Below are 20476 nucleotides of genomic sequence, written 5' to 3'. Positions count from 1 at the left end.
ACGGCACGGCTCGGCTCGGCTCGGCGCTCCGCTGCAGTCTCTCCCCGGTACAGAGCACCGACCCGCACGGCTCCGCACGGCCGGAGGAATGAGCTCGTCTTCCGGCGTCCGCATCGCACTGCCGTGAGCGTGTCCGGTGCTCCGGTGTCCCAGAGCCCGCAGCTCGGTGTCGGACGGTCCCACCCGCACCCGCAGCCGCAGCAGCAGCAGCAGTCCGGGACCATGGCGGAGAGAAGCGGCCGGCTGAGTTTCCCCGGCAGCGGGGCGCTCAACAGACCGGTTCCCATGAACCTGTTCGCCACCTGGGAGATCGACGGATCGTCCCCGAACTGCGTCCCGAGGTGAGCGGCTGCGCGCTGCGCTGCGTCCCGGTAAACTTTGCGGTGTTGCTGCGCCAGGCGGTGCGGGCACCGGGCGCTCTGCTGCCGGCACAGCTGCACCAGCAGGCCGTGTCAACATGCCAGCAGGGTGCCCCTGTACGGTGCACCGACACAGGCCCTGCAGCTGCTGCAGCATGCACCGACTGGAGCTTCCTGCAGGTTTCACCTCATCAGATCATTCATCAGAGGTCAGGGCGGCAGGGCTCCAGGGCTGCAGGCGGCAGGGCTGCAGAGCTGCAGACGGCAGGGCTGCAGAGCTGCAGGCGGCAGGGCTGCAGGCTCCAGGGCTGAAGGCTGCAGGCTCCAGGGCTCCAGGGCTGCAGGGTTCCAGGGCTGCTGCAGGGTTCCAGGGCTGCAGGGTTCCAGGGCTGCAGGGCTTGCAGGCTGCAAGCTCCAGGGCTCCAGGGCTGCAGGGCTTCAGACTGCAGGCTGCAGGGTCCAGGGCTCCAGGGCTCCAGGGCTGCAGGGCTGCAGGGCTGCAGGCTGCAGGGTGGTACAAGGTGGTGCAGTGGTTGGCACTCACAGTGATTCCAGGCTTCAGGAAAGTCTTTCAAGGTGCAATTTGCATGTTCTCCCTGTGCGTGTGCCGTTCCTTCTGACTCCTCCGGTTCCATCCAAGTTCACGAACGTCTATTTTAGTGTCTGTTTTTATAAGGTCACACGATGATGAGGTGTTTGGACCACCTTGCTTCACACTCTCAGTTTGGGTTCAGCCCTTCCCTGTGGAAGTTTGCATGTTCTTCCCATACATGTGCAGGTGGTCTGGTTTGGAGAATCGTGCATTTCTCCAGTGTCAGCTGAGGTAAAAGTTAGAAAATAGAGTATCTCCTGTCTCGGAGACGGTCTCTTAAGACGTCTGGACTTTTGTCTTGGTTCTCATATAAACTAATACCAGGAAACACATTTTTTTATTCCAAAGCAGGAGAGAAAATGAATGGATTGATGGAGGCTTGGCTCATTCGAGGCTTTAAGATCTTCTTTCATATATAGTTGCACTCACGTTGAATGAGGTCAAACGTGCTTCTCAAAGGTCTCAACGCTTTATTTTTTTCTTTCCAGCTGAACAGACAGTGACTATCAACGATATAAAAACCTCCAAACAGCCACAGAGAATATTACAGATGCAGCCTAAGAATGAACATCAGCAAGATTTCTCCTAAAGCGAAGCCTCGTTTTTCCACCTTTTGTGAAATGACGCCCGTCCGATCTGGTAATTCCGACATAACTGGAACGCAATGCTCTTGTTTTTCCGCGTCCCCGTTTGATCCCACACGGGACATCTTCCCGTCTTTCCTCTTCATTAATAACTTTATCGCTGCTGTCGCAGATTAGCAGATGAATAAATGATGAACAGCGATTATGGGCCGCGGCTTCGTCTCGCGTTTCTCTGATTTACTGCACAAACGTGTCTGAGTGATTGTAGAGTGGCCGTAAAAATCTCCCTCCTCCTGCGAGAATCCTTAAACGAGAACTTCCCCGCATTCAAATGCAATATTAACTCCTCGTCCTTTTTATCAAACACTGCTCAAATGCACTCTTTTAATCAAAACTCTCCTTGCAGTTTTATTTCGTTTGAGTCTAAACTCTCACTCGACCAGGTTTGCAGAAGTTGTTTGTGTCGAGATTTTCAGTCCTGAACACTGTTTGTGCTTTAACCTTGGCTGGAATCCTGCCGGTCAGACTTTGCTCTGCAGCAGGAAAAAAATGCTGTAATTATGAGAAAATGTGGGAGAGGGTGTGTTTTTTTTTTTTTTTTATTAAAGCTGATGGCTGCCTCTCCTCAGCCCGGCCCTATCCTCTTAACTTAATACCTTCAGTGGGCATTACATCGCCCGGCTTTTAGCTGAAATAAGACTAATTCATTCCCAGGAACAGAAGAGCTGCGATACTCTTCAGCAGAGTGGACGTGGAGATTTGAGAGTAAAAAGAAGTAAAAAGTCGTCGACCTTGTGTTTTCATCAGCTGCTTAACTGTGTGGATCCACTTCAGCTGATGTGCTGCTGGATTCTGAAGAACCAAGTGTCAGACTGAGCTGCTTTTCTGGAGGCAGCGGCTCTTTATTGACTCCTGTCCGTCAGTGCGGACGCCAGCAGCTCAGCCTGTTAACCACCGTGTGAATCACCGGTACAGTAATGATGATGATGATGAGCACAGTATGAATTCGCTCTATGCATTCATACTAGTAATAACTAGAGCTACACTCGGTAGAGCGCTGATTTTCGCCAACCGAACCGAGTTAGCATCGCTCGCATGTTAGCCATTAGCTCATATCGATGCTAACTAGCCTGTCAGGTAGCAACATCACTGTGTGAAACACTCAGCGTCTCCATGGCAACAGATGCTGATCTCCTCCATGAGGTGCCTCTCCCATCCGCTTTGCATATGAATTTGTTTTGCAGTTTTTTGGGGATTTATTCTGAAATCGTTAACGTCCCCAAATCTAATCGATTGGTCCTTTAAAAATTAAAAATAACGACTAATAACTTGTTAAAAGTTGGTACATGTAATGAAGTCACTGACTGTGACAAACATGTGAAATGTTTTGTAGGAATGAAACAATAAAATCTGCTTTAGTCTTTTTATTTTGGAATATTTTAAGTTTTACATTGATAAAAAAAAAACAGATTTAGACCGTCAGTCTGAGTTCAGAAGAAGAAAATGACATTAAAATAGCAAAATTTAGAGGCGAAAAGACTCAATTTACACGTCAGGTTAGAAGTATTTGGTTCATTTACATCCATTTTTTTTTTTTTTATTCCTGTAAAGTTTCACATAAGTTTAACTGGCTGAGGAGAATCATCTTCCTTCTATTTAATCCTCTTGTCACGGATGGTGCGGTGGTGCAGTGGTAAGCTCTGACGCCACAGTTACATTCCTGGCCACGGATTATTCTGTGTGGAGTTTGCATGTTGTTTCTGTGCGAGCATCGGGTTGGACGACAGCATGAAAGTATGTGTTCAGTAGCACAAAGTACTAGAGAAAGAAGTAGTTTACGCTTCAAAACTTACTGAAAAGTCAAACGGAATGAAGTTCGAATCAACAATAGACAAAGACATCTAATTTTGAAAATCTTAAATTTACGATTCCGGTCGTTGGCAGGTTGAGTGACGGACTGTGGCTTAGTCGCCTGTGAGGCAAAATTGAGGGCACGGGTGTGACTTTACAGAAGCAGCTGAAGGTGACTCGCCTGAATGTGTCATTTCTTATCAACTCTTCTGTCTCATGCGGACAGAAAAACGTGCCGCTGCATCCAGATCAGCTGCAGGTATAACGTGAAATAAATGAGGGCGGATTAAAACTCAAAATTATAACAAAAATCCAAATTAAAGAAATTGGGCCTCAGCTTCACCACCCTCACAACACCAAGCTGCCTGACTGGACGTCACGCGGGACTCAGCCGACTTTTAATTTGAAGCGCTGCGCCGTTTGTTTCCTCCCCCTGATTTTCATCACTTCTCTCCTTGTATTTCCTTCATGCTTCCATAAATCCTGCTCGCTGTGGCTCCGGGGTCTCCGAGGCCCAGAGCTATTAGGCCGGGAGGCTTATAGAAGTGCTGCCTCCGCACCGATCTCACGATCTCACTTGGTGGCCGCTCCACGCCGACATGCTTGATAATCGCCTGCTGCTGGACTGATAATTCTTTGTGAAAAAATCCAGATGTCACCTTTAAATTGAAGTGTTCTCTTGGGGGGTGGGGGGGGGAGGATGAGAGTTTTCACACCTTCATTTGGTCCGGGTGGCGTTCACGTTTAAAACCGGAACCAAGCTGCCTGGGAAACCTCACGCAGTTCCACCAGCTGTTTCGCTCTACGTCACGTCAACGGCGCTTGGAGCCGCTGGAAACTCCGTATTCATCCCGAACTTCCCGAAAACGCTCTGACTCCGTCTCTGTGTCGATGGTTGAGATGCTGCCATTGCACCACGCAGAGAGATGGAAAATAACAACACCTTTTTCCTCCACGGTGTCATGACTCCCCGTCCAGAGTCTCCTGGGACTTGGTAGTTTTATTTTGACAGTCACCGTAAAAACGATCCAATGTGGTCGTCTGTCCACTAGAAAGATTTCATAAGAGAAACAAACAGTCGCCACTGGTCGTCCTGTTAGAGCCCGATATGTACCATAGACCAGATTTGTTATAGAATGTAATGTAATAAAACTGGTCGATGATGTAAAAATATTTAACGTGATCTTAATATGTTTAATGCATATACATTATGTTGTCCTGATGATTGGAGAAATAGATTACAGATTATAAACAACAGAATCAGCAATCATACATAAATGCCATAAACTGTATATAGATATACACTGGTAGAACTCATTTCTTCAGTGTTATTCAAATTGAAGCAGTTCAAGTCCAATCCATAAATCCTTGACTCACTTTATCATTTAATAAACTGATTACACGATTATGGGAAAATATTTAGCCTGCCTCATAAAGTAATATTTAAAATTTGTAAGTTTTGGGCTTGTTACATTATTAACCAGTTTTTACTTTTTGGGGTTTATTACATTATAATTTATAACGTTGTTACATATCAGGCTCTACATGCCAACTACATCGCTTTCAAAGCAAAAACATTTTTTAAATGAAAATGCAAAAACGATTGTGTAACCGGGGCTTTATTTCTTTAAGATGAGCCTCTTCAGACCTCTACGCTGCCAAGTTTACCACCTCTGAAGATCCGAGGGCCAGCTTCCTGCGTCGGTATTTCTGAAGTGGGCATCGGTTGCATTTCTGCACATCGGCCCGCGGGCGTGAGGCCGAGCGCTGCCGGAGACGGGGCCGGCCTCCGAGACAGAGCCGGGATTGAACGGGCCCCGGAGTGGCAGCTGGAGCCAGTAGGCCGTCATATTTGGGCCTGTTGGAGGCGAGAGTGCTGAGATGTCGCTTTGAGTCGCGGAGAGACACTCGCTCCTTTGTGCCCCGGCTGCCCGGGACGGTCGCACTCCGGGAATTTAGAGTGGGACGAACGAGGGGCAGTTAAATCCCCCCATTGTTTAATGTTCCCTTTGTTGCCCTCGCTGTCCCGTTCTGTACCAATGTTTGTGAGTGTGAAGAAGCCGAGGGTGAGCGCAGGGATGCTTTAAACCGGGGGCGGGTTCCAAAGTGCTGGACACGAGAACACAGCACTCCCATGTGGACAAGGTGATATAGGAAGGGCCACAGGTATGATCAGGGCCCGTTTCCACGGCAACCAGTTCAAATTAAAATGCAAAACCTTTTCTGCGCAGTCAATGAAAGATCCCAGAGTAATAAAGAAATCAGAGGGTGGAGACGTACGTTCACATCGTACATTTGCGCGTATCACAAAAACACAGCACCAACTAGTGGCCTGGCATGCAAACTGCAGCGTTTTCTGCATCATTTTACAAACGTTGGAACTTTTCTGGAACTGGAAATGCAAAATTGAGCAGTTTGTAGTCTGTTGATCGTGTGTGTGTGTGTGTGTGTTCCCTGTGTTGAGCCGGAGTTGACGTCAGCCAGCTGTAACCTCACACTGGATCCAGCAGTGTGGAAGATGGACGTGTGGATGGTTGTGATGGTCTGCTGCCGCGGTGTTATTTCAAAAATATGCGCCAGACGTTGAATTTTCTGGAAAGACGCCGCCGCAGAAACGACATTATAAGCCGTCGATTAATGTTTTTTCCTTTTCCCCGAAATCCTGTTGTGAGACGTCGACGTCACCGACCGTGAAACCACAGACCAGGTCGTTTCTGTCTTTACTCGTGTTTTTCCTCAAGTGAATCTGCTGCCATGTTGGTTTTTTTTTCAATGTTAAGGGGGGTTTGTTATGTAAGACCCCGCCCTCCCTCTCGCCCTCTACCCCGGTGCTGCTGATGCAGCTCGTCCTGGAGGACGGACGGGCCAGGAAAAGAAAGGGCAGTCGCCTCCTCGCTCAGCACACACACTGCTCTCTCACACACACACACACACACACACTCTGGAGATGCTTTGTGACTCTGCAGGTCGATCCGTGCGGCCTCCAGCTGACTTCCCTCACAGCTCGCTGCTCGGCGCCATGCCTCGCTGCATGCTTTTTTGTATTATCGCAATATTTCCCCGCAGACACTGTTGTTCTGCTCAGAAACCTGTGTTGGTAACATCTGTATCGTGTGTGTGTGTGTGTGTGTGAGCAGGAGAATGATAAGTGTGTTTTTATCAGTCTGCACAGGGAGAGGTTGTTCACATTGAAGCTGAAAGGAAAAGACTGTCGGAGTATAAAGTCATCAATCTGACAGAGAATATAATGTACATATAAAACGCAGATTATCAAAAATAGCTTTGGGTTTTTGCTGCTCTGCAGATGTTTAGCTGCATATTAGCTGTTTTGTAAGGAACCACAGCTCAGCACAGAAAATCTTCCCTAATCTTCTTTGGGTGAACGAAAGTGGGGAAATTGCTCGAAAACGAAAGGCCGCTTTTGAATTTGGGCAGAGAAGAAGAAGAAGAAGAAGAAGAAGAAGAAGAAAAAAGAGAGAGAAAGCGCTGCGTCTTCAGCGCCGACGCTCTGTCAGCGTACGCCGCTCAAATTAAATCCACGCTAATCAGAAAAATGGAGCGTGTGCCTCCTGAGATAGAGTCGCAACTTACATTTCTCTGGTAATGCGGCGGCGTTTGTGGGAAGGGAATATGAGCTCTGGAGAAGCTAAACTGACCTTGGTTGGTTTGTATGTGGCAGTGGTGTCACGTCCTCCTCCGCACGCCTGTTAGTCTAAATAGTTTGATGGAGGACAGACTGGAAAGGCCCAACGCGTGATAAAGCCTACTAATGACATGTCAAACGACTTCAGCTAAAACAGACTTAAAGTCATAAAAGACTCTTTTCTGAAATCTTAACTTTCTGCAAAGTTAAGAGGAAGAATATCTCGTTAGGTCCTTGTTGATCTGAGCTGCGTCACTGACCGCGGTGGCGTCCATATTTACTTACGTCAACAACGTTCAGTATGATTCAGCATATTTGAATGAGATACAAAGCCATGGGGGGATTGGACCCACCGGTGCACAAGATCATCATGACTGGACTTTAGATGAAGAGTATTACCAGTGCTAAAGGTCGGCTCACAATAATAATAATAATGATGATGATAAGCAGTCGGAATCACGGCTCAGTGCTTTTACACCCCTCCTTATGTAACCGTGATAACGGTCCTTTCAGTCGCGATGACGCCCGCCTGGTTTGTTAACCCAAATCCACAAATCTCAATTCTGCTGATCGATCAATTCCTCTGCCCGTGTGAAACTGGCTTTTTGTCTGTGATTGTTGGCCCTGGCCCTTATTTCTCACATGTGGCCGGAATCACTGAAAAATAGCTCGGTGATCACACAGAGCCTGTTTACTTTGTCCCACGCTTCCAGAGGAGTCGCACAGAAAACGGGGCGAGCGAGGCCGTGAAAAGGCGGCGAGAGAGAGAGAGGGGGAAACATGTCAAAACTCGGTGCCAGATGTTGATGAGATTATTTCAAAGGCTAAAAGGAAATGTTCTATTTCTGGTGCTCGGTGCGCTTTGTCTCTTTTGGAATCAACTTTGTCTGAATAAAATGTTCCCGGCTTTCTTTGTAGTCCAGATTAACGTGTGAGAAGAACATTAATAACTTCTCAGAGCTATTTTTCTCGCCTCACTTTGTTATGGGGCATGAAAGGAAATATTTAAGTGAAAGAAAATTTAATCTTGTTTTATCACATGAGTGCACAGGAAATTAAAGAGGAGGACTCCCACTGGTTGATCGTCTCAGTGAAGTGACATGTAATCCCGGTGATGCAACAGCTATATGATCAACCTCCAGAGTTACTGTTGTTTTCCACGACCTGTAGTATGAAGGACGTGAAGCAGCACAAAATATAGTGAGGAAGCTTGTAAACGCTTCAGTTAATAGAAGAATGCCTCAATAAATGAAGGCTTGAATAAACAAGTACTTAAACAAGAAAAAAAGGTTTAATAAATAAATTCTTCATATAATACTTAAATAAATGTAGAATGAGATTCGTTAATATAAGATTAAATTTATTTTTTTTACATTTATTGAATCATTTTGACAGTTATATATATATATATAAGTGATTAAATACATGTAAAAAAGTTACCATATATAAATGTACAAATAAAGAATACTTGAATATTGTGCACATGAATAATAGTAGTTGTGTTTTTACACTTTAGTCATGGTGTAGAAGGTCAACGTATATTTCCATTTGGCACTTCATGGTGTTATCATCGTCTTCATCGTCATTATTTGTGGGTTCTTCCTCAGTGTGTTGCCTTCCCATTGATTTCCTGACATCTTGATTTGTTCCTTTACTCTTGTGTTGATTATTTTCATCTGTAGAAATGTGATTTCCTCCATCGGGCTCCGTTATTGGTTCTCGCTGCTGTCAAATATCCTGTGTGGGTATACGTGTGTGTGTGTGTGTGTGTACGTGTGTGTATACGTGTGTGTGTGTGTGTGTGTACGTGTGTGTACGTGTGTGTGAGACTCAACACTTTGTCTTTTATGACCGAGGAGAGACCACAAACGCTGCCCCCTGTGATTTTTAACCTTTAATTGAGGAAGTGACCAATGACCATACAGTGTAGGAACAGTCTCAACTCGGTAACGACCACAGAACTAAAAATGTGCACAGCTTGTGTCTTATCTCAGGAATCAGTTTGAATCATATCTAATATAACAAGCGCACAATTTTACTTTTCCAAAACACATTATTAGGGACATTTTACCCAAAAGCCTTTTGGATCCTCTGTCTAAGCACATTTTTACAGAATTCAAGTGGAAAATATAAAACATTTTATTGCAAAATTTTGACAAAATTGTATTACAAATAATGCATAATAGGCACGTCTTTAAAAAAAAAAAACAAAGACGACAGAATTTCGTAAAGTCCTTGAAGACCCTGCATGTGCAAACATCCGTGACATCAAAAGAAAGTTACGGACGTGACACTGCTCAGACGATTCTGAAAAGAAACTCGCAGATAAAAGAGCGTGAAGGTTGAGACGCGCTTCGGGCCGAGCTGGAGCAACCTGTGCTGCTCTCGGTCTGCGTCGGTGAACCAAGCAGAACTTCACAGGCCAAGGACACCGAGGACAAAACAACTGAGAGACACACTCGGGGAAACAAGTGGCGCAGATGCACCACAGTTTTATCCTGGATAAATGTTGTCAGGGCTGAAATGACTGGATATGGCAATGCATGGTGGAGGTATCATCATGCTGGTCTGGGGTTAAACTGAACAAAAAAACAAACAAACATGGACAGTTTGACATTTCCACTTCAAATAAACATCTTGAATACTTTGGAAAACACAGCAGGAGGTGCAACAAAGGTTTCTTGATTTGTGGTTTTTGATCCGCCGGTAAAATCCAATGGAGTTTCAGTCCTGCCCACTAGTTGGTGCTGTGTTTATGATAATACAACCATGAACAATTGCATGGAGAGAACAGTGTCACAGGAAGTGTGTCTCCACTTATGCAGATGATGGTGTAGTAAACGTACAATGTCTCTCAATCGCTCTGGGATCCTCCGGTTGTTATTGTTGTCCGTCTACTTGCACTGAAACTGAACGGAGCAGTTTGAAAACATTGTACTCTGGTTTGGAAGTTTGGTAAAAGGTTGGTACCCGAGGTTCAGGACCCGTCGTTGTGAATTATTTTCTAATAAATAGTACTTTTTATATTAACTTCTATAGCTGTAGGAGCAGCCAGTTGCTCAGTTGCCCCCCCCCCCCCCCCCCCTTTTACAGAGGCTTAAAGAACTTTCTCTGAATTGGAGGAGAAATGTAGGTCAGGTTCCTTTTGGAAACCTTGCGGCCCGGGAGGGGAGCTTAGGAGGTTTAGCATATTGTAGTAATTAGGAAAGCTGCCGCGCCACGTCAGGCATCCTGCTCCTGGGTGGCTGAGTCATCTGACCTGGTGGGCGATTCCGTCCGACTCCTCCCTGACGTTTTGGCCGGACCGACGGAACGCGGTAGAAAGTCCCAGAGGTTGGCATCGGCCAATCGACGCTTTCATCTGCGCCCCTGGTAGGAGGGAGCGTTCATTACCGCTGCCAGCGAGGAATAAGTGTCTCTTTACAAGCCTGTAAACGTGAACCTCCGTGGCCTCCTGGATGCTGAGCAAGCTTCCATCGTCCCACTAATCTGCTGCGACACACAAACTGACTGAAGCCACTGCAGTTCCAATAAAGGGGAATAAGTGACTCAAGTGATTGGCCCAGTCTGATTTAATTCCCCCTCCGATAGCCGAGTTTATCCAAACCCGGCCCTGGAAGAGTGGATTTGTTTGGTGAATGACCCGTCAGTAAAACGCAGTTTCACCCTCTTTAATCCGTCGTTGTTTCAGCAGACAGTGGATGTTAAAATCTTCAGCTCTGGCTTAGAGAATAAAGTTTTTTTTTTAAAAAAAGGTTTACCCGGTGAAGTTTGACCCTTTGAAAGTATTTTGTGCCGATTACAGCTGAGCTGCTTTTAAAAAGTAGTCAGGAACATGGAGCTTATAGTCCAGAAGGAGACTGTTTATTCAGAACAACCAAATGCTTTCACGCTTCTGTGCTGACGTTCAGTTTAGGTCTTCCAGGTTTTAAACAAGAGAAGAGCTGAAACTACACAATTGGTATGTTATTCTTTTATTTTTTTAAGATTTCTTCTTAACATCGTTTAATTGCAGTTTTATTCCAACAAGATTAATACAGTTTTTAGTTTTTTTTTATCAAGCTCCTGCCGTAACCGCTGAGGCTGTCTGACGGTTACCATGGAAACCTTTGAACCTAAAAGATTCGCTTCACCGTGATTATTTATCACCCACAAATGTGTTCACAGTGCTTTCAATTCAGATTATTTGCAGCATTTTATTTTTAACTACCATGTGACTCCAGTGTGAAACGTGTAACAGCATAGAAGAAGACATGTCATTCACAGCATGTTGACAGGAGGGTTTTTTTTTCTTTTCATTTGTCCTCAGGTGTGTTTATGACCTGATTCACTGACGAGTATTTTATCTTTCTGCTGAAAGCATTGTGGCATTAAAAGCCACATTTTCAGTGTACAAAAGCATGAAAACATATCAGTTGAATTTAACAAACTGAATCATGTTTAAAAGGTTGGAAAGTGACTTTTTAAAAGTGTGAAGACCTCCTTTCTCGGTAGAAAACAAAATGACCGTCCAAATGACGGCTGGACGGCTCGCTGCATAAAACCATGATGCACGTACATTGGTGGGTAGGTACAGTACATACATACCTGATTGTCTTTCCTGGGATGTGACCGGTGTGCCGTCTACCCACACTACCTTTGCAATCTGTTGTTTGATTACAATCAGTCTCGCGATTTAAAAAAAATAAAAAAATAAAAAAATTCAATTCAGTACAAAATCCACTTGAATCACAAAACAGGGACTCGCGCTCCATAACTCCCGCTAACGGGTCAGCGGACTGAACCGGCTGGAGTTCTCGGCCCTTTCAGCCACCCCAGTCAATAAACGGTGATCTAAACGGACCCAGTGTGTTTCCAGCAGCCCCATGAAGCAGAGCGCCGTCAGAGCGACGAGCAAACGCCACGCAGACAACTCAGACGTGTTTCTTTGTTGTGACTGCAGAATTAATTTACTCTATATTTACTCAAGCAAAAGAGCCAGGCCAACGTTTTTGGGAGGATTGCAAAAATCATTGCAAGTTTTTTTTTTTTTAACACAAACTCTGGGCTAGTATGAATTTCATTATGTGGGACACTTCAGGCTGTCTGAAGTGTTTGTTTAGTCCCTCTTTAGTCTCTTTACTTTGACGTCATGAAACAAAGCTGGGGACGACGTTGTGTTTCAGCTCGGCGTTGCAGCTCTCTGAGGAAGTTCACGCTTTCATTCCTGGTCAGGACCAACGTTGAAAGTGTCTTTCTGTCCATCTTTAAGACAATGTTTAAGCACGACCGTTTCTACTTCTGTTCTTCCACATGACCTCCACAGGCCTGCTGTGCTTTGACCTAAATGCAACATAATGCATGAAGAATTATTGCAGTGAGGTTTTTTGGGTTTTTTCCAGCTGTATTTCACCAGCGTCTTATAAAATGTGTCAAGGATATGCCAACTTCCAAACCTACTGACCTGTACACCAAAGTAACTAGTGAACAAATATAACTACCTACATACACAACTACTCACAAACCTGCCTACTACCGATTAACCTCCTCATACCTCCCTATTTAGTTACTAACTCCCCTTCCTAAATTCCCACCAACATACATCATTTTCCGTCCGTCTATCTTTTCTTCCTGATTATAAATTCAATCGGTCAAAAAACCAACTAAAGCATCACAAAAAGGATCGATAATCCCGGCGGTTCCAGAACCTTCTGTGTGTGTTTCTCGGCTCTGGTCGTTTTGCTTTTAGCCCGACGGTTCACTCTCTTCGTTTTCTTCGTCTTGGTCACAGTTTCTCACTTCGTCCTTCCGTCCCTCACAAGTTTCTCAGAAACTCTTTATGATTCTGTTTTCTGCTGCGTAATCTTAGTTTAAATTCTGCTGTGTCGCTTGTGCGGCGTGGGTCTGGAAGAGACGGGTCCTACATACCTACATGCTTATTTTAAAGGAGGAGATGAGCTGTGGGGATGTTTTTGTTGTGTCCTGCTGGGACATGCTGTGGAGCCTGTAGCGGCGAGGCCGACTTGGACTCTGACCAGGGCGGGACTCTCTCTCAGAGCGGTATTGTCTGTGGCTGTCTATGGGGTTTTATTTGGATGAACTGTCATTAGTTACGGAGGCCACGGTCCGATCTGGAGCTTTGATTACTGCAACAACATTTGGATATGCATCGGTGGTATTTGTCCAGCGAGTTGGACGGACGTCAGTAGACGAAGAACTCCACAGACACACTGATGTTGAACTCATCGCTGACCTGTTCAGACCCATTAATGCCTTCGCCATCATGACAACTTTGCTGAATGCGAGATTGTTTCCACGCATCTTCCTATGTGCCGTGGTTTGTTGTCTGTTCTTTTTTTTTTTCTTTGCCTTGTTGGGTTTTTGGCAGAGACACTGCTGAGTCAGCTTTTCTCGATTTCTGCCTTTTTACATTTGCATTAACTTTCTGTAAATAGTGTCTTGTGTTCCTATAAATGCAGGCATGCAAAGAGCGACATTCTGCTTTGGCACACCGGTGGATCGATGAACATTTCGCACACGATATGAAATTGTCATGGTTATTCTGCCGAAGGATAATTAACGCTTTAATTCCTGTCCTGCCGTTGCCGATGGGGTTTCTAAGGCTCCTCTGTAAAGCCATCCAACATATTGAACGTTATGCGGAAGAAAAGAGGCAGAAGAAACACTCATTTGACATCTACAGGCATAAAATGAGAATAAATCCAGCCGTCTCTGTGTGAGAATGTGTGGATCATGGTGGCGTCGTGGGCGGAGCCACTTGCTGCGGCGCTCCCTCCTCCCCTCCCCGAGGCTCTCCGGGGGCACGGATCATTGTGTGTTTTTAAACAAATTAGATTCTCCACACGTTTGGCTGCCAAACATAAAAATGTCGACTTGGCTCTGGGGCTGCCTGTTTGATGTTTCTCTGCTGTTCTGCGTCAGCTGATTCGCCTGCGGAACGCCGCGCCGACTTTTAACCTCCATCCCCACTTTTCCTTCTTTCCATGTCCTCACCTCTGCCTCCTTGTCTGATGCTTGTTTATTGCAGGGAAGCTCATTTAACAACACAAGTGCAAACTTCTCTATGGAGATAAAATTAGCTCTGGAGATTAAGTTATTAACTTTGAGCAGCGGGTGTGTATCTGTGTGCAAACTTTAGACAAATCTCGGCTCTGTGCGAGATTAAGAACAGCTTCACGATTAGAGGAAATAAAGGAGGTTGTATTGGGGAAGACAAAAAAAGGAGTAAACCAGAGCCAAAGCTGCATAATAATAGTAACCTGATTTTCATGCAGGCTCAAATAAATATTAAAAATTTTGTTTTCAGTTGGAATCGTGCAAAAAGTCATCAGAAAGGTGAGGAATGTACTTAATAATTAAAAAAAACCTTTTCAGGGGCAGATAGAGGATTCTGACACATCAAACACAAATAAATGCTTTTGTTACACTTACATTGAGTGAAGCTGAGCGACAAGAATTTAACTTTGCTATTGCTAAACAATTAACAAAATCAAGAGATTTCACAGATGAGCATATAGGATATAATGATTCCGAGGAGAAGCTGAATAAAATAGTCCGAAACGGTCAAACACAACACTTTGGTATAGATTCATACATCAGACACTGGCAAGTCTTTTAGAGACTGAAAAGCTATATTAATGCTAATTCACATCTTTCACAACAAGCGCGACTCCCAATACCTACCAAATACCACAATCCATGGAGCATCATCTCGTCAATCCACTGACCGCCTTTCAGGTGCCAAGTGTACGTTAACGCCAGAATTATTCAACAAGGCCTCGTGAATGCAGAAACGCACTCTTTGTTTTCATTGAGCTCTGTCATTTTAAAACACACAAAATGTTTTGTTTCAAAGGGTTAAAGCATCCGGTAGTTGTCAGAGTCTGGATGATATATAAGAAAACAAGAGTCAACAGTTCATATTACATATCAGCTGGTTTTCAGAAGCCGTATCTCACCATTTATAATGAAACTCTATTTATAGAGCATAAAGGCTCCGGCTCAGCCTGTTCGTACTCCTGCAGAAATCTGGAGTCTCCATCTAATCGGCTTGAAGCCTGAAGGTCTCCCGATGCTCCACTGCATCTTCAATAATTCTTATCTTCCCAGTGGAAGCCTGCTCGTGTCTCTCGCCTCCTCTCTTTCTGTGCTGTGATTTCATTCGGGATGTCTGAAGGTATTGAGAACTCATAAACGAGCATCAGCCTCTGTTTTCCAGTCGGCCGCTGCACTGGGAGCGTGACGGTTGGACTTTAGGGTTCAGGAGAAGTTAATCTGAGTTCATGTGGCTAAAAGTCGTCAGAGAAGACCTAATTAAAGTTTATTACTCAACCCAAGGAGGCAAAGTTTTTATCTCTTATCTTCATTCTCTTGAGTGTAAAATATTTGTGACGACACTTCACAAGCTACCGTTTTGCTCTGCTGCTTCTCTTGTGTCTTTAAATTCAGCGAAGGAGCTTCAGACTCATCAATCCTCAGGAAACAGAATTATCCACCATTCAGGCTCTATTATGTTCAAGTGTTTGAACCGTTTAACCTCGATAAAGTCAGTACATCTGAGAAATGACAGAATTCAAGAGTCTCTGGGTGAATGAGATCTAGATCTAAATGCTTGTGTTGAATGTGCTCGGTTTGGACTTTTAGCTTTTAGCTGCTTCCCTGGTCTCATGGAACTGGGGAAGGACGGACTTTTCTGAAGAAGGAAACCATCAACAAGAAACAACAGGAAAAGTCAGTGATGCTGAGTTTTGTTTTGTGCTGATGTCTCTCATTCCCAGATGATGAATCCTTCAAAGTTTAGAGGTTGTCTCATCATGCATTTTTACTATTAAACACACTTTGTCCAAAAGGTTGATCTTTATTTGGGTTGTTCTGATGATTTCAACTGTTATCGATGCAGACCAGAGGAAATAGATGACTGTAAGGAATTGTGATTTTATATTATGTCAACTGAAACTGAATCAACAGCGCTGCTAAAATAAGATCTGGATCTCTGGAAAATATTGAATTTATCTTGACGTAAATGAAGCGACTGAGTTGTTCTCATTATAGAATTCTTTTTATTATCTTCACTCTCTTTGGAGACCGAAAAAGCTTCGTTCTGCCTCTATTGACTTAAAAAAAAAAAGAGAAGAGAATAAAGGCCTGTTCTCCGCCTCAAAATAGACTCTTCTGGAAGTTTAAACGAAGCGTCGTATTGATGACACTGCGTCTACACGGCGGCTGACATGTCGCTGCCACAGCCACGTCGAGGACGCTGCTGTCGGGCGCGAGGCTAATTAAGAGGCCAGGGTACGGCGGCGCGGCCAGAAGATGCCAGAGAAGACAAAAAGCAGAAGGAGGCGTCTGATCTGAGGCCCGACGGCGGCTTTGTCTCGGGGCGCAACGCCTCTGTGGCCTAATGGCTGCTTCTATTAATAAAAGATAAGCAGTCAATTATTGAGCTGTTGGAGTGGCGTTGGGGACGACACGGCTGGAGGGTGGAGAACATGATCAGCTGATAAATCCTTCTGCTTTTACACACTTGAGTTTCTTTCCCTGCAAAAATTAGTGCTTGAGCGTGAAAAGAACCCACAGATTTACAAAGTTGATTTGACATTTTGTTAAACTCCCTCCTGTTTGTTTTTGTTTTAGCGCACCGTCCTCTTCCCGTTTCTTCTAATCCGATTTATTTAGCTGCGGCCTCATATTATTTTTCCCTTTTCTTTATTATTATTATTTTTGTTGTGGTTTTGTTTTGAGGCTTGCTTTATGTTTTGGACCCCTGGGAGTTATCTTCTTGAAGCTTGCACGGTTTCTTCTTGTGCTCATTATTGTCCTGCTGTGCAAATTAAAAATTTAAATCCTCTCTCTCTCTCTCTCTCTCTCTCTCTCTCTCTCTCTCTCTCTCTCTCTCTCTCTCTCTCTCATGTTGACACAACTCCAGGTTGTTTACACCAAAACCCAGTGCAAGAAATACAAAATTAACATGCAGCCGATGATTTTTTATTTCCTTCTCCTCGAGTCAGTTGTATGTGTGTTCATAAAAATACCAAGTCTCCTTTTGTACTTTCATTTCTTTATCTACCCTTTATGTGCTCACATCCTGCACGTTTTGGCTTCCTTTAATGAGGTTTCCTCCTTTAGAGCCAATTAGGACATACCAACGGTGCTGCAGTCTTTCCCTCTATGAGGTGGAGATAAAAAAAATGTGAAGAGGTGCTCTCTTGAGCGCTGGTTTCTCCTCCACCTCACCAGTAATGGCATTCTTGTGTTCTGCAGCACAGACGAGAGCCTCGTCCAGCGTTCCCGCCTCTTTTCAGGACGGATGAGTGTTTTACCGAGACAAAAGATGTGTAGAGACCAGAGTAGAGATGCAGCTGTACACACACACACATATATATTTATATTTATATATATATATATATATATATATATATATATATGTATGTATTCCTTTCTCCTGCTGCTTTGCCGGCGTCCATAGCTTAATGATCTACTGACACAGATTCACTGAGCAAACATGAGCGTGATTTATAGAGAGTGAGGCCAACGTTCAGGACGGAGTTTTAGACTTCAGCCTCCAGTCGTGGGTTTATTATTCATGAGCAACGCAGACCGAGAGCGAGACTGTTTATGTTGGAACTCGACGTGTGTGAGCGCTCGCAGGCCTTTTGTTTCCATCCAGAGTCTGTGATGGTGTTTATCTCAGCTCCTTCAGCGGCTCCATTCCTGTTCAAAATATCTTTAATTATTCAAATTGTGTTTTGTTTTTTATTTATGATGAATGAGTGACATAATCTTTTCCTGAATGGCGACATAAAAACTTTGGCATCTAAGAAATTGTGGTTATTTGCTTTCATGCCAACTGTTATGTAACCAGATGAAAGCAGCTCCTAATTGATCTCAGTCTGATCAAAGTGATGCATCATGCTGCCATTGAGGCGGTGATTTTCATGTTTTGACTGTACAACATAATGTTTCTTGGCAATTAATACTTGTTTATGTTTGGGAAATTAGCTCCTGAAAGCAGAAAGAGCTTTCACTGGATTCATTTAACATTTGGAAGAACAAGAAAATCCTCGTTAGAAGGATCTGGAAGAAGTTCGTTCACCTGGGAACTTGGAAGGTCAGACTTCTGCATTGCGAGTGTTACCATGACGACCAGCAGCCGGTTCATGCTTCACCCTGTAATCGGCTGAAAAATTGCAGTATTGTCAACACGCAGGGATGATTGTAAAGTCAATACAAGTGTTCAGGTTGAAAACCTGCTGAAATACATGTTGACATTCACAAGGGGTTATTATAGTGCATTTACGAGAAATGAACTATTTCCCATACAGATGCACAAAAGCATCAATCTCCAGTGAAATTTGGGCTCCGGTGTGTTTGAGCCTTTCTGGAGGTGAAACGTCCCACTTTCCCTGTTCTTGCTCTTCCTGTACAGAAAATGATGATAAGCCTAGAAATCAGCAAAGGTTTATGATTCTGTAGTCTATCCTTGACAAGTGATCAGTAATTGTAGTATTAAAAACGATCTTCCCTCTATGCATTCATCCTTCATGCGGGAGGACGATGGAGGAACATGCAAACTCCTCTGTGGATTTGATCGGCTACGAGTCTGACCACTAAAACTCCACACTGACGTGAGAGGGAGACTCAAATCTATTTTAGGCCCAGTGTGTCCTGAGCTTCATGACTGGCCTACACACACACACACACACACACACACACACACACACACACACACACACACACAGCTCCGGCTCAGTCACTTCACTACATCGTCTCATCAGTCAGTCGGTAAATCCCGGAGCTGAATATTGTATGAGCAGCTGAGCGCTGGAGAGCCCCCCGGCACACGCCTGAATAATGGGGAGGAACCAGGGCAGATTGATTGGAGTGTGTGTGTGTGCGTGAGTGTGTGTGTGTGCGTGAGTGTGTGTGTTTGAGTGGGTGTGTGTGTCTGCCTTCCTCACCAAGGCTCTGCCTCACCTGCTTTAACACACTGTATGTGTTATTGTCACTCTGTTTTCGTGTCGCGCTCCAGCGAGCCGATCGGGCCGATAACCGTTGTTCCTCTGTCGGAAGGTCACGCACACTCCACCGCATGCTGAGGTGCTCATTTCAGCGATCGCCTGCTGCAATAAACAGGCTGAATTGAGGCGGCTGCTCTTGTCTTGAAGGAGATGTGCTTCATTTGTTCATTTTGGGTTTGGCACATTGGATGGAAACAACCGGCCGTTTGGTCAGACGAGGTGATGAAAACCTCTGAAGTTGCATTCCTGTCAAATCGGAGGCGTTTTATTTTGAAGAAACACTATATCGGGCACCTGCTTCATTTGAGACGTATCGAACTGTCATAATTAAACATTTTAAAATGGTGATAAGAATGAACCTGCTTGTGGTTCACTTCCTGGATTTCTGTGTGGAATTTCCATGTTCTGCCTGTGAATTCCTGACTTCTTCCTCCATATCCTACCACAGCCTGAAGATATAAATGCCTGTTGGGGTACCTGGTGACTTAGTATTGCCTGTCGGAGTGAGCGACTGTTCCCAAATGACTTGAAACTTTCAGCAACTCTATCGAAAAAAGCACTTGTCGAATTTGGTGTGATTAAAACAAACTCTCCTGTCGTTTCTTTGCCAGTTTGATGAAACAGCGGATCTGAATCCTGGAAAAAAGCTAAGCTTATGGACGGACAGTTTCTGCTACCAAGCTGAGGATCATGAGATAAAATGAGACACCAATCGGTTGAATGATGCTTTCATGCGTTGCGACGACCATGGTAACCGTGGTAACAATCAGACCTTTGCACCTGCAGCTAAACACGACGTAACCTAGAAACATAATGGTTTTGTTGCAGCTCATGGTTTACCTCTTATGAACATCCTGTGTCCTTCCAATTATCGCCACTTTTTGTTTTTCCCCCTTAAGTAAAACTGATCACAAATTGTTTGGTGAAAAAGACAAATTTCTCAAACAAAATGTGCCGACGCAGCATTTTCCTTTTCCGTTCGTCAATGTCTTGGCAGAGAAAAAAAAATGCAGAAACTGATCAGTTAGACGTCCAGAAAAATACCAAACAGCCGCTTGTCAGCAGCCGTACCAACACTGTAAACAAATGCAACTCGTCCGTGTTGTTTACCAACGTCCTTTTGTCTCCGGTTAAACACACAAAAAGTGACTCCCCTGGTTGTTGTGTCAATGTTTCTCCTGGTTGTTGTGTCAATGTTTCTCCTGGTTGTTGTGTCAATGTTTCTCCTGGTTGTTGCGTTAATGTTTCTCCTGGTTGTTGTGTTAATGTTTCTCCTGGTTGTTGTGTTAATGTTTCCCCTGGTTGTTGTGTTGATGTTTCTCCTGGTTGTTGTGTCAATGTTTCTCCTGGTTGTTGCGTTAATGTTTCTCCTGGTTGTTGTGTTAATGTTTCTCCTGGTTGTTGTGTTAATGTTTCTCCTGGTTGTTGCG

At 44.5% G+C, this 20476-nt stretch overlaps 1 protein-coding gene across 1 annotated transcript in view; it reads left to right on the top strand.

Moving 5' to 3' along the window:
* Positions 1 to 222: 222 nt before the first annotated feature.
* pacs2 (phosphofurin acidic cluster sorting protein 2) overlaps positions 223 to 20476 on the top strand; it is a gene marked incomplete at its 5' end in the record, with an annotated part of 60513 nt that continues 40259 nt past the window's right edge. Inside the window, one exon of the mRNA XM_080480033.1 lies at positions 223 to 341. Coding sequence (XP_080336159.1) covers positions 223 to 341 — 119 coding nt within the window. The remainder of the gene's footprint in view (positions 342 to 20476) is intronic.

The sequence above is a fragment of the Lipophrys pholis genome (assembly GCF_963383615.2).
Source record: "Lipophrys pholis genome assembly, chromosome: 14".
NCBI classification, from domain to species: Eukaryota; Metazoa; Chordata; class Actinopteri; order Blenniiformes; family Blenniidae; genus Lipophrys; species Lipophrys pholis.
The sequence above is the reverse complement of the archived record's forward strand: the minus strand, read 5'-3'. Positions and strand labels throughout refer to the sequence as shown.